At 32.7% G+C, this 22,318-nt stretch overlaps 2 protein-coding genes and 1 long non-coding RNA gene across 3 annotated transcripts; all 3 read right to left on the bottom strand.

Annotated features, from left to right (window-relative positions):
• Window positions 1-660: 660 nt before the first annotated feature.
• LOC132744513 (uncharacterized) lies at window positions 661-5,409 on the bottom strand. The gene is made up of 4 exons (XM_060733243.1): window positions 5,266-5,409; window positions 4,182-4,433; window positions 1,709-1,833; window positions 661-1,437 (listed from the first exon to the last, which is right to left on the bottom strand). Exons 2-4 carry the CDS (start codon window positions 4,421-4,423, stop codon window positions 776-778), a joined length of 1,029 nt encoding a protein of 342 aa, XP_060589226.1. The 5' UTR covers window positions 4,424-4,433; window positions 5,266-5,409; the 3' UTR covers window positions 661-775.
• A 3,309-nt stretch (window positions 5,410-8,718) lies between these two features.
• Window positions 8,719-16,152, bottom strand: LOC132744512 (tartrate-resistant acid phosphatase type 5-like). Its single transcript, XM_060733242.1, has 6 exons — window positions 16,013-16,152; window positions 14,458-14,675; window positions 13,977-14,101; window positions 11,462-11,659; window positions 9,740-9,887; window positions 8,719-9,491 (listed from the first exon to the last, which is right to left on the bottom strand). Exons 1-6 carry the CDS (start codon window positions 16,059-16,061, stop codon window positions 9,255-9,257), a joined length of 975 nt encoding a protein of 324 aa, XP_060589225.1. The 5' UTR covers window positions 16,062-16,152; the 3' UTR covers window positions 8,719-9,254.
• A 4,247-nt stretch (window positions 16,153-20,399) lies between these two features.
• LOC132744517 (uncharacterized) lies at window positions 20,400-21,798 on the bottom strand. Its single transcript, XR_009627708.1, has 2 exons — window positions 21,693-21,798; window positions 20,400-20,961 (listed from the first exon to the last, which is right to left on the bottom strand). It is a non-coding gene; the product is annotated as an uncharacterized LOC132744517 (long non-coding RNA).
• Window positions 21,799-22,318: the final 520 nt, after the last annotated feature.

Genomic DNA, 22,318 nt, shown 5'->3' with positions numbered 1-22,318 from the left:
AAACAAAACTGTGTGGAGTAATGAGAGACACAACTCACAGAAGATTACAGGTAAATGTGTAAAATGATTGCAGATCACACATTGTTTCTAGGTTGTTTGTATTGTATAACCATGGTTACATTAATTTATCCTTTGCTAATCCAACTTTAATATACTAGTAATCTTTCTAGAATATTTGTTGATTTAATGTTGAAGTTCAGTGTTCTACAGTAGCCATTTACACAACAGCTGGTTTGTTAGAGAAGTAGTTAATTGTAGTGATTTTGAGTATGGTGTGACTACCAGCATTAGAATTGTGTTTTGTGTGTAGAAGATCTGTGATACAATTTTCCATCTAGAATACTACAAGTCATCAATACTACCAAAATACATTCTAGTCTAGTGATCAAGATGTCTTACTCTCAATCTTGGAACTCTACTGGGGCCAGGACCATGTAACCGGTATTGGTTAGTTCCAGCAACAGGTCTTCAGACCTGTTGCTTGCTTTCTTCATAATCAATTTAATCCAAACCTCTTGCTTATTTTTAAATTAAAATGATAAAGCGCAAGCAATGTGACATAGAAACTAATAATATACTCCACTACAGCCTACAGGAAATTTGTGCCGACGTACCTTAGAAACGGGTTCTAATAAACAACAAGAAGGGAAATTGAAAAACTAATTGTATTAACAAGTTATCTAATACACAAACTACCAGAATAAAATCATGTTGTTTTCTGATACTTATATTAAACGATTTCAGTAAAAATATATGAATAGGTTATTCTGTTACATCATTCTTTTAGACCTAAGATTGATGAAATTGAAAACTTAAGGTTTGAGGTAGTAGTGTCCACATTTATTTTACTTTTCTGTTTGATCTCATGTTGTTTCGATATACAGATTTTTTTCTCTGATGAAGAACCTGAGTCCTTGCTTTGAGTATAGGTAGCATAAGTCTTAACTGGTTTTAAACTTTGTGAACTCTTACTTAACGCCGTCCACGTTGTTTGACCCGGAATCAGTAAAAGTGGTGTTTGAAACATATTCTCATTTGTTCCGGTATGTTGAAGCGCGTGGAATTTATTGTTAAAATATATATCCCGCATGTCATCTCCTGTTGAAGGGGTACACTGTCTTTGTCTTTGTAACTGAACCGGAGCACACAAGCTTGATGTAACACGAGGTATAATTTGGCTGAGATTTATAGTATGATGTAGAGCTGTATTGAGGACACGTTCGGTTACAGGGACAGCACGGCTCATGCAGGCTGAAGCAGTATGGAAGTCTAGCAAAGATTTACCAGTAGAGGACGCTCGTTCAAATCCTCTGGAAGCAATCGGAATAGTGCGATCTAGTTCTTCGTCTGCAAAACAACGCCGTTTACGCAATCTGTCACTCAACATGTCGTTTTTCAAATTTGCCCTCTGTATATGCTTGCTTGAGACCCCAGCAGCTATAATTTTTAGAAAGAAAATATTTTATAATTCATGATGTTGTATCTAAAAACTTTTTTGTAATGGTGGAATTATATTAGTTTTCTTCTCTGAAAATATAAGCATTAGCTCCTATCAGACCCATTGTTTTTTTATCTCGTGGCCTTGAGTCTATGTGAGGTAATCCTGTTGAAACGAGTGCATTCTAAAAGATTGTGTGTGTTATGCTTGATCTAAATGCTAATTAAACAACTTATTTGAAATAAAATATCACGTTACATGTATACTAACCGTGCTGTCCCGTGCCGTGCTTTAATTGTCGAACGCTACGTTGGATAGACTTCCGGTTACTGAGTATGTTTGCCGCCAATTCCACTTTCTCCTTCATTAACTCGGCGTTCTCAGACGCTTGGTGCCTGGAATGAAAAATTAAACGTAAAACGAATACAAATTTATTCATTATGTGATACATAATTTGGCTTAAAACACACAAACAACAAAGGCGTTTTGAACCTTTGCTAATCAAATTTTAATTTACTATGTTCGGCTTGGAGTATATACCACGGACACACATTTCCAACTGGGCAAAATTTGATTTAAATCAGAATTTCTTAGATTTCCATGCCAGGTTTAAAAGAATTGCATTTTTGTGAAGATTTGCTTTAAAGGGTTTAACAGTTGATGCTATTTTTGCTTATAACAAACGACTGCGATCGAATACTATGATTCCATTTGCAAGAATGCATTATGCTTCAAACTTTATAGCTCGGCCCCGAGTTAACTAAAGACCAAAACTAAAAAATTCTCCATTTTTTATTGTCGTAGATTTTTATTTCAATATTAATCCATAAACGTAAATTGAAAATTTAAATTTTGGTGCAAAAATATTACTTTACAAGATATAAACGTTTAGCAGTTGATCCAACAATTGATCTTCATCTTAAAATTCATCTATATTTTGATCCGATTATTCTTATATTATCAATGTAATAAAAAATGTTTGTTTCTTTGCAAATCAGCACTTTTTGACATTTTGTTTTGTCCTTTTGTTTAAGGAGAAAATATGATCAATGCTAGTTCCATAAAGTAATGAAAATAAAATCAGGATCATTTCATCCTGATTCGGATTATTTAAAGTGAACACGATGCCTTGAATGCAAGTTCTTAGAACCATTAGAAACATTTATGACATCGTAATTGGAATTGCTTGGTGTTTTGTTATTTTTTTTTATTTAGCACTAAAAGGAGAGAAAAAATGACTTGTACTGTTATAGATGAAGAATCTGTTGATTTTAAATATTTCGGAACTTTGTTTTGTGAATGAATACATGTATAGAGAAAAAAAAACTTAAAGCGCTGAATGTTTCATTGTATACTCAATTTGTAGAATAATCAATATAGTTGTGGCAGTATAGTTTTATATAATTGAGCCGTGTCACGACAAAACCAACATAATGGGTTTGCGATCAGCATGGATCCAGACCAGCCTGCGCCTCCGCGCAGTCTGATCAGGATCCTTGCTGTTCGCTTACCAACCCTATAACAAATAGAGATACTGATAGCGAACAGCATGAATCCTGATCAGACTGCGCGGAGGCGCAGGCTGGGCTGGATCCATGCTGGTCGCAAACCCACTATGTTGGTTTAGTCGTGACGCGGCTCAATTATGGATATAAAAAAACAAAAAAATAACTCATTCAAATGTGTAAAAATCAGACTTCTAAATTTATTTTCCTAAATTCATCAATGCGTCAAGACTAAACCAGTCAAATGTTTGTTCGGTATAACGAAATGTGAATTTAGTGACATACTGAGATGAAATTAAAAAAAATCTTTATTAGACTACATGTATAAGCTTTAGGATTTTACTTACAAATTATTATATTGAAGACACATAAGACCATAAGACATTCAATTTTCATTTTTTTGGTTTATAGGGGTAGCATATCACTTGATTATTCTATTCAAGATAATGAAATAACAAATTTGTTTTCCTTCTTATTTATCGTAATGGCTTTTTTAATATATTTGTTCATTTTTTATGGTTTATTCATTTGTAAACTTTAAACTATTAAATTCCGAGAATTTGCCCGAAATGTAGAGTGCTTAACGTGCATGTTACTATGGTATGGTTTTATTTCTATTTATTTCTGGTATCCTGGCATAGTTTCCAAATAGATATGAATATTGTACAATGTCCTGAACCATCTTTTAATTCTGTTGTTTTTAAGCAATCAGTTCAGTTACGTTGATTAAGTATTTTGAATGGGAATCATTTTGTTTACATTTTGTCACTTTTATGACAAATAATTTCACATTCAGTGTTACTTCCTACATAAAACAAGCATCTAAAGCAATTATTTAAAAAATATATTTAAACATGTTTCCCATGTCCTAAAAAGAGAAATTGTTAACTGTTAATAGTAATGGGTGAAATCTACCTCGAAACATGTCTATTAGCCTAAAAGCACTAAGCATATGTAGCCATTAAAATATCAGTCTTGCGAAATGAAATGTAGGCAGACAAATTGTGTTATATAATTTATATTAAAGAGGTTCAGGAATATTTTTATAGAAGAAAGTGGTAACATTTTTTGACCAGTCAGCGCTTTCAGCGGAAGCTAAAATGAATTCTTTCATGCATTAAATATCTTATAGAAAGCCAAGACATGTGTTACCATTACAACGTTTTTTCTCCATTAGGTCTTCATATGATATAACTTATTCTTTGTGATCAATCTTAGATAAAAAAAAAAAAGCTCACCTTCTCAGTGCAACCTGGGCCGCCATAACTCTCTGTCGTTCTACGACCAAAAGACAATTTGGGCACGTGCAGTCTCGCCATCTACATGACCTCTTGTGACCTTTCAAACAAGAGACAACCCCATGATTCCTACATCGAGCACATTTAGGTGTTCTAAGAAGACGGCGTGAATTTGTTTTTTCCTGCTTTATTGTTTTGTCTTCGTCAATCACTTCATTATCCGGTATTTTCTCTTTTTCCATATCCGTAAATCTATTTATGAAGAAAGCAAAAACTGCGATGTACGTATTTACTTTTTTTTTAACTTATTGTTAAATGACGTAAACCTAAAACATCGAAAAGATATGTAACAACACAAAAACAATCACAATTTCTTTTTCTTTTTAAACTTGAATAATTATAATAATTAGATACCATAAAATAACGGCATCCTTTTGTTAGTATTGGAATATAAATATGAAACAGACAGATTAAACATGGTATTTGCTGCAAACTTTTTTATTCTAGTATAACACCTGATCTAACTGTGCTCGTGCCATTTGTATACCTAATGCATGAAAAAACATCCATGTTGGCTATATACGTATAATGTGTTAATAAAAGATACTTCAATGTTTTTTTTAAACGTAAATTATTATTTTAATAAAAAAATTGGATGTAACTGAAATCAGTGTGAATCGCTATCTGGTTAAATAGAAACCTCATTTAAGATTTTAGAGATTAAAATGTCCATCTTATTACCTCGCCAGCACCAAATATTCTATTAATTGTGTTGTACAGTATAATTATGCATAAAACTTGATTTAAGATCAAAATTCTTCCGGTTAAACAAATTGCATAAAATTTTGTTAATATAAAACTCTAAAAAATTATTTAAATCTATATTGAAAATTTAGATATACTACAGAAAACAAATTTTGTTTTAAAATAAATCACGAAAGATTTATTGTTGTGTTTATCTTATTGTGGAATCCTCAAAATCCATTTTTAAGATCTTCATTCAAAATAAAAGAATGCCTAGCTTTCTTTAACTTCTAAAACATTTTTGTACTAAACTGATTGTAAAAAGAAATACAAAACTTACCTTAAAATCACATCAAACAAGCACGTTGTTCAAACAAGCCTGGAAATACTGCTATGTATGTTATAGAACAGGTAAGAAGACGTTTTGAGCGTCTTGGGGGCGTGTTTTATATTAGCTAGCACCATTACTGATGTTAATCATCATCCAGTGAAAAAAAAGACGAAATCTTTTCTTTACAGGTTAATCTATGAAGGTAGTAGTAATAATAATAATAATAAAAATGATGATGATAATAATAATAATAATGATAATAATAATTACTATTATTATTATAATAATTATTATTATCATTACTATTATTTATTATTATTATTATTATTATTATTATTATTATTATTAATAATTCAAAATACTTCATTTTACATTTGAATATCGATCTTCCATGGAGCCCTGAACAACAACAAGAGGATAATAATAATTGTTATATACAGCCCATGAAAAAACACAGCTATCAGCTTATAGTATATATGTATATGTGAGGACACATTTATGCATGATAACAACCCAAGTATAAGTTTTTAATGATTGTGTAGGCTGAAATGGACTTCAATCGGGACAAAACTATTCACCACATTTAGTGAAAAATTCAAAATATGCACTGTCTGAATAGCGACCAGTACAGATCATGAGCAGGCGACACGGTAGTGCGGCACTGGTGGTATGGATAACTACTGTTGTAGATAGCAAGGTGAAGGTTAAGCAGGGGAAGGGTATTTCAAGCACACGGTCAATATCTAATAAGTTTATGACTTTTGAAAAAATTCAATATTTAGTTTAGGAATGTAAAGTGGATGAAGAATAAGATTAACTCAAAGTATTTGGTCATTTAATACTGATTTTTCACCATATATATTTTCTTCCTTAATCCGGGTATTGAAAAAAAACATCATCAAAATGTACAGACACTTTTCAATGTTTCAAAATTTCTTTGTCTTGTTCAAACGGTCAATCGTTTTTATCAATGCACAAAATCTATCTTTTTTACTAAGAATGGGGAATTTTACTAAGAATGAGCAACTGAAAGGATTACTGAATACGCGCGAAACAAAAACAATTAAAATTGTCATGTAAGATGTAAGATCAATAAAGTTTTCAATTTATCAAAAAGATATTGTCGATCAACTTAGATATCTAACATATCAGTACATGAAGTACCATAATTCCCAATTAAAACTGCAAGCACTTTAAGCCGTGATCATACTGTCTAAGAACTAGAATATTTTACAGATTATAAATAAACATAGCTGGTGATAGATGAACGTAAAGTAACAGATACTTTTATTTGTTATTGTCTGTTCAACCTCTTTCAAGCTTGACAAATGGATTCCGTAAAGTTCTATTGGTAAAGATTACTTTTGATAATGTCCATTTTATCAGATGATAAGAAATAAAGGTTCAGTTTGCGCGTACAGATTTTGATCTTAATATCTTCTGACAAATTGGACTTTTATCTCTTAGTAGTTTTATTTTCGGTAAAACGATACACCGTGTAGACTAATAGTGATATAAGACGCCGAAAATGCACGAGAACCATTCCAACAGCAGCAGATAAGTTGATTCGTCTGCTACTTCTGATACACTCACGCGCGCACGAGAGCACACGACGAATGAACCGCCAATCAAAATGTCAGCAGACGAGAAATATTAACAAGTGTAAACATATTCCAAATTAATCAAAGGTGGTAGAAAAACAACTTTACATTAGCCTGCCGAGATTAAACAGGTTCAAGATAAGATTCCATCAAGAAATCAAAAAAAGAATAAAGATATCAAATGTTGACTTGATATTGTCTGTAACAAAATATTGCACCAAATGGATGCCGTCAAAATATTGTATATTTACTTCTATATCCTGGTATTAAATAACGTGACTTCCATAATTATTCTCTGCAATTTCTTTGTAAAATTAAAACATTCCAGGTACTCTATGACGGAAGACAACGTTACTTAAATCAGTATCATTATTGAAACAATGGTAAAGAAAAGGCACATATCAGAACAGGAGGTATAGGTCTATTTATGAAACAAAAACCTTAAAAAGCGCTGCACCATTCCTGTTTCCCTATGAAGGCTACAAATGTGACCACCTCTTGCAAGTTGATTGTACAAAGCTTCAGGAAGAAAGCATTTTGGACTCAAATCATATGCATTGAGAAGTGTTTCTATGCCAACGCTGTAAATCCCCCGACAGTGTACACTTTTTACAAAGCTTTCTTGGGAATACTTCAAACTGGTCACAATGCTATTTATTTATTTATTCATTTTTTTTAAATAAACATCACATGTAATCTGCAAAAGATTTTTAGTGACTGCTGACTCGCTTGACCGCTTCTGAACCAATCGCAACATGCAAATAACTAACTAAACGTGTCATTTACGTTCGGCATAAAGATAGATTTTATTCTGTGTCACAGAAGAACTGGAAATACACTTTTCTTTAAAAAAAAACACACACACACAGAGAAAACATGACAATCCAGTTAATATCAGTTGTTATCACATGTATATAAAGAATAACAATTTAATGTAATCATGTTAGAAAATGGTAAAGAATTCATTGATAATAAGAGGTAGTTACAAATTCACTGACTTATATTACTTACAACGTCCAAAATAACAAGAATTAATGTGAAACATTTGGTTATTCAGCTTATTGCTGGCTTAATATCATACCTGAAGATCGATCTTAGATTGAATTCGATCCAACAAACTGTATAGAACGATCCGTTATTAAGGGAAGTTACTCTTCATCGACACTATCTTTAACCAAGGCAGCAATATAGATGCTATACCCTGGTCAGCAAGGACAGAAAAAACGTCAGAAAACAGGACAGTTTTATATATAGATAGAATAAGCGTCGCTATGACCAGGGTAATTTTATAAATAGAAAGGGTGTCACTATATAACAAGAGCAACAATAAAGATTGAAAAAGACTGAAAAAGTATCGCTGTTACCAGGGCAATACTTTAGATAAAATAAACGCCATTATAACCAAGATAATACTGACTTTTATGGGCGTCGCTATAACAAGGACAACAATATAGATTTAATAAGCGTCGCTATTACAAGGATAATGATATAGATAGAATAAGCGTTTATTACCAGTGTCAGCAGATAATAGTATAAGTGGTCGCTAAAACCTGGGCCAACACATTAATCGTTTATACATTAAAAAAGCATGTGTTATGCCAGCAACCACTTAGTTGCAACATTGTCTATCCATGGCAATGCCTTGCAATTGTTTCTCTTCGTTATGAGGGATCCACTCCCACACTTTACAACGCGCCATGCCTCCAGATGTTGAGCCAAAAATCAACTTGAAAAATACTACTCACATGTCTTAAAGAAAACTAAAGAGATTAAACGATTTTACGTAACTAATCCTTCTGTATCTGGAACTGCAATTTCATGACCTGACTTATGACAGTAATATCACCATATTTCTATGGGTCACGTGGGTAACGCATTAGGGCTATATTTTAACCTATTTTTGGTAATTGACGTGAATTGTTAGCATTTTCAATGTGTAAATTCACTTCACAAAATTTTTCTTTATAAACATTTTAAAAAAAAATCATGAAAATTAGCATGAATCAATCTGGGACATGCAGCTTTAAGGTATAGCGGGTACGGATCCGTGCACATTACCACACATGCATGTAAAGTCTTTAAAATTCATATTTTTAAGTTCTGTGGCATTTGAACCAAACGTGGTATTGCACATGACCTTCCTACCTAAATCACAGTGGATCTAACAGATAGAGTAAAAATGGAGAAAAACGCTGAATGATTCTTCCATCTTGCGAAAGAATGGATTTTTTAACGAACAACAAACATAAAGACGCCCTAAATACCGTTTTATCTGCGAAACATCATGTGTACGTCACCGTGATATTTGTAACAGAGAATTTGAACTTCTAGTTGCCTGTTGCACGGAACCTGACAGAGTTTACCGAATTTTGCACGTGCCGCAAACAGCAAAACGAATTATTTTCGTGGATATAAATTATAGTTGTATCTAATATTTCCATTACTGTCTATAAAAGATAATTCCATTCTTTCAGCAGTCACATCTATTAATGCAAATCCACCATCTTTGCCAAGAAAAAATTTCAAGGATTCTTCTGGAACTGTTTGTAGATTAGTCTGTAAGTCATCAGGCCAGGCCCCGCCTCCAATAACGAAATAGTCCATTTTCCGATCGCCTTTTTTCGTTTGAATATGCTGCAAGGAAAAGTTATTAGATTTAACTTTTTAATAAAACTTCAACTTTATATACTTTAGTATGTGCTCCATTTAATATCTATCTAATCCTCAGAAAACCATATTGACCTTTTATTGTTTTGCATAAATTAATGTTTAGATTAGAAGCCATTTTATTTACTGTAATTGAATTTATTAATATCATCTCTTTATGAACTATTGTTGGCAATCATAAGTTAAAATTAAAGTAAAGGTGATTTTTATTCTACCTGTAAGTTGTGGTCGTGTCCAGATAAATAAGCTGTCACGTGGTATTTGTAAAGAAGATGCTCCAGTCTCGAGTAGAGGCATTTTGTAGGCCCATTGTCGCCGACCGAATAGACTGGGTAGTGTCCCCCTACCAGAAGAAAGTCAGCTCTGAAATAACATTTTATACAAATATATAATTAGAAGCTCTTTCGTAACAGGGGAAGGAGAGGGAAAACTCCTAATCATGCAAAGCCGATCATATCACTGTGAGGAACTGACACATGTGCATTCCGTGTGCACGCTATAGTATTATACAATGTAGTATTAAATGACCTCGTAAAACATATCGTCTGGCCGCGTGATGAATATTGCGTGCGCACGCACTATTTATCGCGTGCACACGCACTATATATCGAGTGGTTACGTTATTCTGTCGGTGTTGGATTACGTTATTCTGTTGGATTGTGAACCAGGCGACCTGAGTTCGATTCCCGGACGGCGCAGGTCATTTTCGTTGTAATTAATCATTCGCACTGTACCTCTGCTTTTTGGCTGTAAAAAAGTAATAAGTTCTTTGCGAAAGGGAAAGTAACTAGTTGTTTTAAACTGTTTGACAGAAACGATGAGGTAAATTCAAAGAGGCTTACTGTCATGATCTGAAGTGTAAACTACCAACACCACCACCTATTCTATTGCGTGCGCATGTATAGCTATCGCGTGCACATATAAAATCTACCATGACTGTGTCCACGTAGTAGATATTGCGTGCGCACGTAGCAAATAAAAGATTCCCTATGTCCTGGATCTTTCTCGAATATCTTGAGGTATGGGCTACAAATGTGCTGAAAAATTTAACTCTTACGCAATATCTTTCAAATTTAGGTCCAGTATTTCATAAACTTATGGTGTTTTAAAATTTGCGCTCGTTAAAATTTTAGATTATACTGTGCTCCTCTTAGTTCACGGTACTTAACACTTTAAAACAGTAAAGAACACAAACAATAAACTTACACTACAAAAACTGTCATAAACTGTATCATTTAGTCATTTTTCTGCTATATGACACAAGGAAGCAACAATATATTCAATCAAAATAAGTTTTAATTTGTGAGATGTAGACCGTGTGTCGGCCATTTTGAAAACAGTATGTCATCATTTAACTCGCGGTAATGGTGTTTTATTTCAGTTTTTTCATGTTTCAGTTAAAATTTATTTATGTTATTTTGCATAATTTTAAATATTAAAAGTATCTTTACATTGTAACTCAAAATTTATTCTTTCAACAAACAAGAACATTTAGAAATGATGATTGTTTCAGACGTATGCACAAATTTAATGGACTATTGTTGTTTTTTGCAGAAGTTTGTAAAATGTTGTTCAGTTTTACATAAAAATCTATAGATTTAAATAATTTTGCACAAAAACTTTGTTGTTAAGGTGTTTGAATAAAATATGTCAATTCTGACCAATTTTAACACTGGTCACATGAAAATATGCCATTACCGTGAGATAAGTGATGACGCGGAATTAGTGATGTTGAGTATACGTAGTATTGTTTTAAGATCTTGTTCAAACGATCTGCATAAAAAATGGATATACTATGACAATCCCGTAACCCATTCCCCGGGATATATGAAAAAGGGACGTTTTCTTTCTCGAAAGTGAAAAAATAGAAATCCTCTACCTTCCCGTTCGGGAAAGATCCTCGACCGGTAATGTTATAAAATAAGCAAATTGGTTACGTGGATTTCTTTAGACTATGTTTTATCCAAGACCATTGCAGGTTGGCAGCATTCACATTGTCTGGTCCGAGCACACGATTGCCGTATGGGGTTTCAATGGTATTGCCGCAAAGGATTGTGGTATCGAGGAGTAATAAATCCAAAACTTTACCGCCGGGCAACATCCATGACTTCTTATAGTAAACGTGAGGGAATGTCCTTGATAAAATGAAATGTACATGTAATTAAAGTAATTTTTGTGTTGATCTTGTTTGTAAAAGTGAAAACAAAATGGAAAACTAAGAAATAATTAACAATGAATAACAAGAGGGCCATGATGGCCCTGAAGTCGCTCACCTGTATATAGGCCCCCAGAGTATATAGACACCCATTACAAGATGTTTCATGCTAAACATCTAAGGTCTAGCTCGTTGAGTTTTTTTTTAAAAAAAAAAGAAGATTTTTTAAGTTTTAACTATACACTTATAGTTCAAAGCAATGACACCCATAGGGCGGGGCCAGTTTTGCCCCCAGGGCTTTTTTTAAACAAACTTTGAAGACACTCACTAGAAGATGTTTCATGCTTAATATCTAAACTCAAGCTATTTGGGTTTTTTTCAAAGAAGATTTTTAAGTTTTTGCTATACACATATTAGGAAAATCAATGTCCCCCGGCGCAAGGCCAATTTTGACTATAGGGCTTTTATTTGAACAAACTTTGAAGACACTAACTGGAAGATGTTTCATGCTTAATATCTTAACTCTAGCTATTTGGGTTTTTTCAAAGAAGATTTTTTAAGTTTTTGCTATACACATAAATAAAATCAATGACCCCCGGGGCAGGGCCAATTTTGACCAAAGGGCTCTTATTTGAACAAATTTGGTAGACACCCATTAGAACATGTTTCATGCTAAATATCTTAGCTCTAGCTCTTTGGGTTTTTTATAAGAAGATTTTATACGTTTTTACTATATGCATATAGGGAAAATCAATGACCCCCTGGGGCCGGGCCAATTTTGACCCAAGGGCTTTTATTCGAACAAACTAGGTAGACACCCATTAGAAGATGTTTCATGCAAAATATCATAGCTCTAGCTCTCTGGGTTCTTTAAAAGAAGATTTTTTAAGTTTTTACTATATGCATATAGGGAAAACAATGACCCCTGGGGCGGGGCCAGTTTTGACCCCAGGGCTTTTATTTGAACAAACTTCAAATTAGAACCTCACTAGAAGATGTTTCATGCCAAATATCTAAGCTTTACCTCTTTGGGTTTTTTTTAAGAAGATATTTTAAGTTTTTTCTATCGGTTGCCATGGCAACCAGAGTTCTGCATGGAATTAAATTTTTTGAACAATTTTTAAAGGTGACCACCAAAGGAACATTCCTGTAAAGTTTGGATGAAATTGGCTCAGCGGTTTATGAGGAGATGTCATTTAAAGTAAAAGTTAACGGACGACGGACGACGGACGGACGGACGCCGGACGAAAAGCGATCACAAAAGCTCACCCTGTCACTTTGTGACAGGTGAGCTAAAAAGTCAAGAAAGTTTATTGCAAACATACTTTGCGTAAAACTGAAGATCTACATTTTATCTGTATTTTAAAGAATATTTTAAAGAATATAAAAAAGCATGTACTTTGTCACAAAGTATAGCCATATCTGCCTGTCGGAAAAGTATTTTATATTCGTTGTTATTTTCAATACTACAAAAGAATAAAAGATGGGACCAACACAGAAAAGGCCGGGTTGCATTTGTATACCAAATATCATGAGGCTGTGATGTTACAAAAAATGTTTACCATTGACCATAAATGTTGAAAATTTAACTAAGTCGGTAAACAGGAAGCGGATAAGCAACAGACCTGAAATCAAACCCCATGGTATGGGACCACATGTTAATGCTGTATGCCAAATATCAAGAGGCTGTGATATGTAGTTGCTGAGAAACTGTTACGAAAATTTCCTATCATTGACCATTAATGTCGAGAATTTTACTAAGTCGGTAAATAGGAGATGGAAGAGCGACAGACCTACGGTATGGGACCACGTGTTAATACAGTATACCAAATATCAAGAGGCTACATTAAGTAGTTGCCGAGAAAAATGTTAACGAAAATTTCCTACCATTCAACATTAATGTTGAAAATTTAACTAAGTCGGTAAACAGGAAGTGGGTGAGCGACAGACCTGAAATCAAATCTCTCAGTATGGGACCATGTGTAAATGGTGTATGCTAAATATCAAGAGGCTGTGATAAGTAGTTGCTGAGAAAACTGTTACGAAAAATTTTCCCCGCCCTTTAATCACCATACTATCTCTAGGGTTTGCGCATGCGCAACCCGGCTAAAAACGGGTAAGGGTCAAATAAAATATATTTTGCTGACTAAAGAATTTTGTCATGGATAAAACTGTTTATGAGATGACATTTTAATTAATGTGTATCATTTTATACATGGCGTAAATTGAATATTTGCTTTTTGGCAAAATATAAGATTTATTTAACTGGAAAATAATACAATGTTCTAAATTTTTACCATTTGAAGGACAGTTTTGATCGATTTATTTGAGCCCTAATAGAACCCCAATGATCGTGATTCCCAGCAATTATATACCATGGTACTTGTAACGATTCCTGGTAATAAACTTGCTCAAATGTCGTCTGCAAAATATTCGAAATAATTATTTGTCTGTGTGTTTTCTAGTCTATGCAGACAGTCAATTAATCTATAGAAAAAAACACGATCTTTTCAAATTTTTTTTATTTTTATTTTCATTCAAATGTGACTTACCAATCTTGGTTCCAGTAATCCAAAACTAAATCCAAAGGTAGAAACCTGTCCCAAGTATCTACCTACCAAATATGAAAGATTTCAGTGGAGGAAGCGCGACGTGACTTTGGAAGAATCAAACGCGATATTTGACTTTTGTCGGGAAACATAAAATATGTCATATTATATTAGCTACATAGTAACGAGTTGTTTTCATTTAAGTTCCCTATAAGTATGAATAATTTACCTCAAATCTGTCGCTTAACCAACCATGCACTCCCTCTCTGTAAATGTTGTCTCCCAGGGAAATAACAAAACTTATATTTCTTTTATCTGCCGTCGCAGCCATTTGTTCTGCAACATACATTTGAACCCGAGATGTGTATGGGGCGTGGCTTTGTCCGCCCCAGTCTGCTAGAACCAGAAACTGTAAGGAGTTGGGTCGCACGAGAGGAACACTCTTACCTATAGTTTGATATATAAATTAGATGGTTTTAATGACATGGGCAATAGACAACATTTGAAGATATTATGCGGACATGATTGTTAATAAAAGTAACTTAGCCTTCGCTATTTTTTTTGTTGGCTGCTGTTTTGTACATATGGGTTTGGTTATTTCTTTCTTTCTTAAAAATAAAACAAAATGAATATTTTTAATGAATTAAAATTTCATAAAACTTTAAATGCATGGACTGATTTTGGTACATGTATACGTTTTTTTAAAGGAATTTATTTCTAAATTCTAATTTCTTTTCTTTCTTAGAAAGAGATAATGGTAAATCATTTTGAGCAAAACTGTGTTATTGAAGAAATCATTGCTTACTTTTCTGAAAAAAACAACAACAAAAAAACCAAAACAATCTCCAAAAATGATCGTCAATCAGTTTAAAGGATGAGATATTGTAGAAATTTTTGCAATTTATTTAGAAATAGCCATCTTATAGAAATAATTGTTAAGTTATTAAAAACATAAGTTTTCTCATAAGTTATTGTAATTTTAAGAAAAAGAAATACGCTATCATGTTAAAACAAAGTCAATTAAGTTAAATAATTATGTTAAAACATATCTTAAGCGTTTTCTTATATATTTTTTAATGTTTTATGACTTGTTATGTTTATTTAACTTTTTCTAAGCAATACGCTATCATTTATACAATGGTAACGTTAAATTGTTTAAAAATTGCGTAATGGAAATTGTAAAACCTTATTGCAGAAATTTCTGTTCAACCAGTCTATGTCAGTTTGGTCGAAATTACGGTTATTTTTTTGATATACATGTACGCTTTCATAGAATTTGTAATATCTGTATATTAGTTTAAAAGACCACAATCGTTTGATAATTTAAAAATTATGGTCGTGACATATTTCATGAAGTTTTGTTTATTATGAAATAACTTTTATTTTATTAAAATAGAGTAAATCATGACAGGCTTTCTTTGTGCGTCTGATTTTTTACCAAATATTTGTCTTGTCTTTAATAACAGATGATATCACATTTCTGTTATTATTTTAGTATTTAAATGTATTTATAAAACAAAATCTAACTTAAAAATGCACATACTATTGTTAATTTATAAATTTATTATTATTTAAAATTTTCTTTATTATTTGGTCAGTCAACAAATCAATAATATTTTTTTATGATATTTTCATTATGTATCAGAAATGCTATCTTCTATGCTCAAAATTCATTATTTGAAAATTATTAAACACATGTTTGATATTTCTTATGAATTAAAAAGAAAAAGGATTTCTGAGAGATAATGTGCTTTTAAACTAATTTTATATATTATAATCTTTACCTTGCACGAGCAAAGCCGACATCAAGTATAAGAGGGTAACAACATCCATGAACGATATGCCTAATTGTAAAGATTCCTACTTACAAAAAAACATATCTGTACAGAGGGTTGTCATAACAATCATGTCACTTTATATATACATTGTCCGTATTGTAGATTTGGTCCACTGAATGTTCAACAAATATATCACTAACAATGAAAGCAGCTGCTAAAAAAACAAGCAGCTTGTTTCACTGTGGTCCAAAAAGGTATACAAATGTATAAAAAAAACTAATCAATATGTATATATGTATACATGTTCACTAGTCTGAACGGAATTTATGCTTTGATGGCATTCAGAACACCTCGTCGATAATTATCGCGAAGTTAATATGGATTGAAAATAGTGTAAAAGGTGTAATCTTTGTATAATGAGTATAACGAACGCTTTTTTTATTTACATTTTCCGAAAAATTAAGTAACTGTTTTAAATTGCAATGAATCAGTTTTGAAATATTCACTGACATACAATGATATAGAACCAAATCCTACGGAAGCTTATCAGGGCCTCCACTTATCTAAACGTTTTCCGTCTTGTCAACTTGTCTCTTCTCGTTTTGACCAAAAACATTTCATGAAAACGTTATGATTAATACGTAATACATAAAACATTCCATTAAGACATTATGATTAATACGTAATATGTAGAAGTTTTTAATAATCGCAAAAAAACTTTGTTGAATTACATGAGATATTTGTCAATGCGAGTAACGTCTTTGCGTCTTACTAAATATTTAAGCAAAGTCGTGAAATCAAAAAGTTTCGACAGGATTTTTGTCTAAGAGACAAAAGCTTCAAGCATATCGAGAAAAATTCAGTTGCAATGCCTAAAAGCTTCTCATCTTTGTCAGTAAATTTTATTGAGAAATGCAAAAACATTTTATCAATGCGAATAAAAATAAGTCGACTTAGCGCAAAACATCTCACCAACTGTAGGCCCAGATACGCTTCCGTAAAATCCTAAATATTGTCAGAAGGTTAACTCAATATAAAGATAATTAGTTTTTTAAAAGTTTTTTTATGCATTAACAGGGTTTTTATATAGTTTTTCATTTTCTGAACTTGATATTATGTGTTTTACATTAACGTATATTATTCTCTACCTTGTTATACAATAAAATGCTACGATTTTGTAATTTATAACTTGTGACACAATCAGACGTACATGTATCTTTCTGTTATTATATTGTGTATTTGGGCCAATGGCCTACAATTAAATTACAATAAACTTGAAAGTTTAAACTATCTACTAGTATAACATTATTAAATTTGTGTCGTTTTTTCTACAAATTAAAGAAATGTTAAAGTCAAAAACTCACAGCATTTGTTTACTTTTTGTTTACATGTTTTAATTGTACAGAAATACCGTTTTTGTTCCGTATATATATTCGACGTCCTTATCCGAAGTTTGACGGAAAAGACAGAGAAGATTTAAGTTTCTCAGGGCTGACGTACAGACTAACATTGGGATGATGGCTCTTTCCTTTGATCATTTTGTGTTATTTTCCTTATAAACCAGTAACCATTTTCACTTCTTTTTTTCTAAGATTATGGAAAGATAAAGCTAATAAACCATTAGATGGTGGTCCATACATACAGACAGACAGACGGACGGACGGTTGGATGGATGGATATGACTTCTCATGAATTACGCTTTAAAACGTCTCGCTCAAACTCAACAATATTATCAACAAATCCCTTCATTTCATGATCTCTTTTTTCAAAAGCTAAGTTTTCATGTGTATCAAGATTCTGAGGACTTTTACTGATACATCAACAAAGGGAGAATAATCGATTCTTATCACATGAGATACTTCATTAAGTATAGGAATTATTGCCCATTGGTAAACAAATATAAACACTAGAAAATGTTATTTTATTGCTCTAAGGAACGCGCTCAGTATTTTTTACCAATTAAACCATAACATAGTATTTTCAAGACCGCGGACGATTCTGGCTAGCGAGGTACTATAATTACAAAGGAATAGTTTAATGTACCTTGCTTGAAAGGAAGAAAACCTGGCGCCCAGTCATGTGTTCTTCACATTGAATCGCAGGATTATCTTCATATCAGCATGTAAATGGGCAGATTTAAGCAAACAAATGTACAATGGCCAGTCGCATAGAAGGTTTTGTTTTTAAAATAGTGGCTAATACTTTTAATAAATAAACGTAATATTGTTGTACCTTATTGTGTTGTATTTTAATTAATATTCATGTTACTGTAGTTTGAGTTTCAATTTCGAGTGATAAACATAACGGCATTCGTTACCTTAATACATTGTACTTCTCTTCGAAATGGTCTTACTAATGCTGTGGAGGTCGGTGTTTCAACGCAGACGGTACGTAGAAGGCTGCATGAAGGCAAGACCTTGCATACGTATCTCCTTGATGCATCGACATCACCAGGCCCGTTTGGAATGAACCATGGAACATACACGGTGGACCTTGCAACACTAGAGACACGTTCTGTTCACTGATGAGTCCAGGTTCTGCCTAGACTTCACAGATGTGTGTGCTAGAGTCTGGAGAAGACGAGGTGCACGGTTTCAGGCTGCAAATATTGCTGAGCATGACCACTACGGAGGTGGGTTAGTTATGGTGTGTGGTGGCATCAGCTGGGATGTACGAACGGACCTGGTTGTGCTAAACAGAGGCACATTGACAAAGACGACATTTTAGTTAACCAGGTTAGGTTGTATGCTGGAGTAAACGGCGATCCGTTCATTCTAATGGTCGATAATGCTCGCCCCCATAGGGCAAGGGTGGTCCAGGATTACCTAGATAGGGAGTATATTAAGCACATGGACTGGCCTGCTCGCTCACCTGACTTAAATACAGTAGAGCACATGTGGAATGAGCTGCAGGTTAGAATTTCAGCTCGTCAGCTGCAACCAAGAACCATCCAGGAGCTTGAAGCCATGTTGGTCCAAGAATGGGTAGTCATACCCGTTAGAACGATCAGAAACCAAATAGGGAGTATGAGAAGGCGCTGTCTAGCTGTCGGGTCACACACACGGTATTAAGTCTAAAACTGTAAAAAAAAAAAAAAAAAATTGAACAAATTTGCAAAACACGCTGCATGTTCTGAAATTTTCAGAGGGGGTTCATCCTCTTCTCTAGCATAAAATCGTTGAAAAACTCATTTATAGGCTTAAATTCGTCCATCCCAAAAAATATTTACACTCAAACATATGGTGCTAAGCAAAAGTTGAGTAGCATATTTATACAACAAATTTTTATTATATTATTAATAAGTTTTAAGAATAATAAATATAGATTTTTATTTAGAATTTGTCGAAGTCTTTATGAAAGATATATTTCTAATTACCTCCTTTATTTACTCGGTCGTATCTGAGATCTGCTTTTAATTGATTATAATATTGATAATCAGGTGTTTCATGCAAGACCATAACCTTTTTTAGGTACGCGGTCTTGAATAAAAGTGAGTACATTTGTACATTTTGGAACATAACTTGATAGAACTGGCTGTATTATTTTTGACAGACGTGATATAATTTGTGTTTTAATAGCTATACATATCGGCTCTCATGGCTGTACACGAGTTGCTACGCCGTGTACAGCTTTTGAGACTTAAGGTATGGTTTAGAAACTTTAATTGTAATTTTTCGATTATTTACTTAATTCCAAATCCCCAGATCTCACAGCCATTAAGTAAAAATACAAATAACTCACAACAACTCGATTCTGGACATTGCATTTTTAAAAAGGCTGTGAATGTGTAGAAGATTCAAAACAGTTTACCATTGCCATAATCCCAAGAGATTAAACCGTCTGAGTTTCCATGGGTGTATACATATCATTGATTCCTAAGAACAGTTTGTATTAATATATATCATACTGCTGTGCCAAATGCATCAAAATTCTTCCGATTGTCTAAATATCCACTTGTCTCTCTTAAAGATCTATTTTCGTGCAAAATATATACTTTCTTTTTCTATATTCAAATATATATAGCACGATAAGTTTTAGATAACTGGGATAAAGCAATCAGCATGTAATTTACATGTATTAGTATCATCCAGTAGCCCATACACCAAGACATATAGAAAGTGAGTGGTTCTTTTCAGACCAGGAAAGCAAAAGTTAATCTCCTTCTTTCAAGTTTAAAAAAAAACACAACAACTGAGCGACTAAAAAATAAAAACAGCACTAACAGTAAAATGCTTTTATCCTTTTCGATATTCCGGAATTCATAAGACTCAACTTCCGTTGTAAAGTCAATGAGGTTCTATTTTTATTCCATGTTCAACGGTGTATGCAAAACAATAACGACATTGAACAATATCAAAATATCTCAAACATATAGTAATAAGAAGAAAACATATTGGATTTAACAAATTTTAATAACATATAAAGTAACATATTTGTACCCAGTTTGTCAAAAGCAGTGAAACCGATATTTGACTATAAAAATAGTGTTTGATTCTATATTGAAGAAATCATGTGTAGAAAGTTTGTTAGTTGTACCAATAAGTTAAATTGCGACTGATTCCTTATATAATAGATAGATCTGATAACAAAACAATAAAGTATGAAAATAGATTTTTTTAGATACGATTAAAATCACAGAACAATAATTAGTTTTCAAACCTGGCCAGATATATTATACATTATAATTATTATGTTTCTTGATCATCATTTTGCAATGTTCGCGGTAGCATATTATACTCGTATTTTTCATTTCCTTCACTATCGATAAAAACAATTCTTAAACTTAAATCAGATGCCTCTAGGAACGCAAATCCTCCAACGTCTTTCCTATAAGCGAAAGAGAATTTAAGAGAATTATCCGGTACTATCTTGCTGTCCAGATACCAATCAACATTACTGCCACTCCCTATTATAAAGTAGTCCATTTTTGCTCCATTACTTTTCATCTGTATATGCTGAAATTAAAGTTTTTTTAAGACATTTTTCAAAAATATTATGTCAATATATAATATCTATAAAATGTGTCCAATGAAAAAAATGAAAAGAAAGAGAAAAAAAACAGTTAAACAGTCACACTTTCCAACAACGGCCACCACAAGGAATGTGTAACAGTGGCCTTTGTTCGGGAGCTAGTACAATGTATCATTATTCTAAAAAGAAAAAAATTATACATTTCATGAATTACATTGGTTAATGTTGGTATAAATAAAACAAGACTGGTCTAAAGGACATTTTAAAAAAAAAACATACACCTTCATTTCATACAATTATGGGTGGAATCTAAAATTTTGATAAACCCTTTATCAGCGTGTGAAAATTCTGCAGTTTGCATGTCAACACACTCAGTTTTTTCATGCCAAAAAAGCTACAATGTATTTAATCCATATCATTTATTCTTGTGTATTTAAAACAAATTTAATAAACATTTCAACTCAACTACCACTAGTATAGCGACCATGACATCCGTCTTACGATGTTCGAGTAGGCAATTTCACTCATAAGAATAAATGTTCTTAGTCTTTTACCTATATGCCACTGAAAAAGGGGAAAGTTCTGCAACTCTTGGTAGTTTATACCATATAATGCACTTTAAATGAAAAATTTGTACGTGTCGTTGGAAATCTTAGAAAGTTTGGCTGTTGGGAGATTAATCACTAAATTTACAGTTTATAAAACAATAACAAACCTGTAAATTATGATCATGTCCCGACAGGTAAGCCGTTACACGGTATTCATATAGAAGAGGTTCGAGTCTTTCATAGAGAAGTTTTGTAGGACCGTTGCTGCCAGCCAGAGAATATCATGATATGTGTTCCTAACAACCAGGAGGTAATCGGTCTCTAAAATTACGAGATCTCGAAAAGTATTGAATATTGATTATAATTGTTCACGTGTTGTATATAATTGTCAGTGGATATAGTATTGTCAAAAGGAAAATCTATCTCCTAAACCACCACTCTAGGTCCAATTAGTATTTCGTTCTTATAAAAGTTGCGTTTACTCGACTAATAAAAAATCTTAAATAATGATCCCTCGGAAGCATAAAACAGGAAAATTACATGAAAAATATTATTGTAAATCAAATTTCTCGTTAAAAAGAATTAATACCTCGACAAATATGAGCCCAAATTTCATTTATATTGCTTAAAACATACCATATTATTTACATTTATTTTACACAATGTTACTAACCACAGCTATAGGCACTATTCTTAATTTTACTGTACCTTTTTACCAACGTTTGTAACAATTTGTATTGATGCATACATTTTCTAGGTTAATATACCGTTTTGAAGCGTCCATTTGCAAAAT

This window comes from Ruditapes philippinarum, unplaced genomic scaffold, assembly GCF_026571515.1.
Source record: "Ruditapes philippinarum isolate M1 unplaced genomic scaffold, ASM2657151v2 ctg2054_1_1_1_1, whole genome shotgun sequence".
NCBI classification, from domain to species: Eukaryota; Metazoa; Mollusca; class Bivalvia; order Venerida; family Veneridae; genus Ruditapes; species Ruditapes philippinarum.
This window is presented reverse-complemented; position numbering and strand designations above follow the sequence as displayed.

Bases quoted from the DNA above. Each gene is read 5' to 3' on its own strand.
- LOC132744513 (XM_060733243.1), bottom strand. From the start codon at position 4,423: ATGGAAAAAGAGAAAATACCGGATAATGAAGTGATTGACGAAGACAAA. The intron at 1,834-4,181 runs GTGAGCTTTTTT...TTTTCATTCCAG, and splicing joins GCCCAGGTTGCACTGAGAAG to GCACCAAGCGTCTGAGAACG. The intron at 1,438-1,708 runs GTTAGTATACAT...TAAAAATTATAG, and splicing joins GCACGGCACGGGACAGCACG to CTGCTGGGGTCTCAAGCAAG.
- LOC132744512 (XM_060733242.1), bottom strand. From the start codon at position 16,061: ATGGATGTTGTTACCCTCTTATACTTGATGTCGGCTTTGCTCGTGCAA. The intron at 14,676-16,012 runs GTAAAGATTATA...ATCAAACTATAG, and splicing joins GTCGGCTTTGCTCGTGCAAG to GTAAGAGTGTTCCTCTCGTG. The intron at 11,660-13,976 runs GTAAAAATTTAG...CATTTTATCAAG, and splicing joins TCAAAACTGTCCTTCAAATG to GACATTCCCTCACGTTTACT.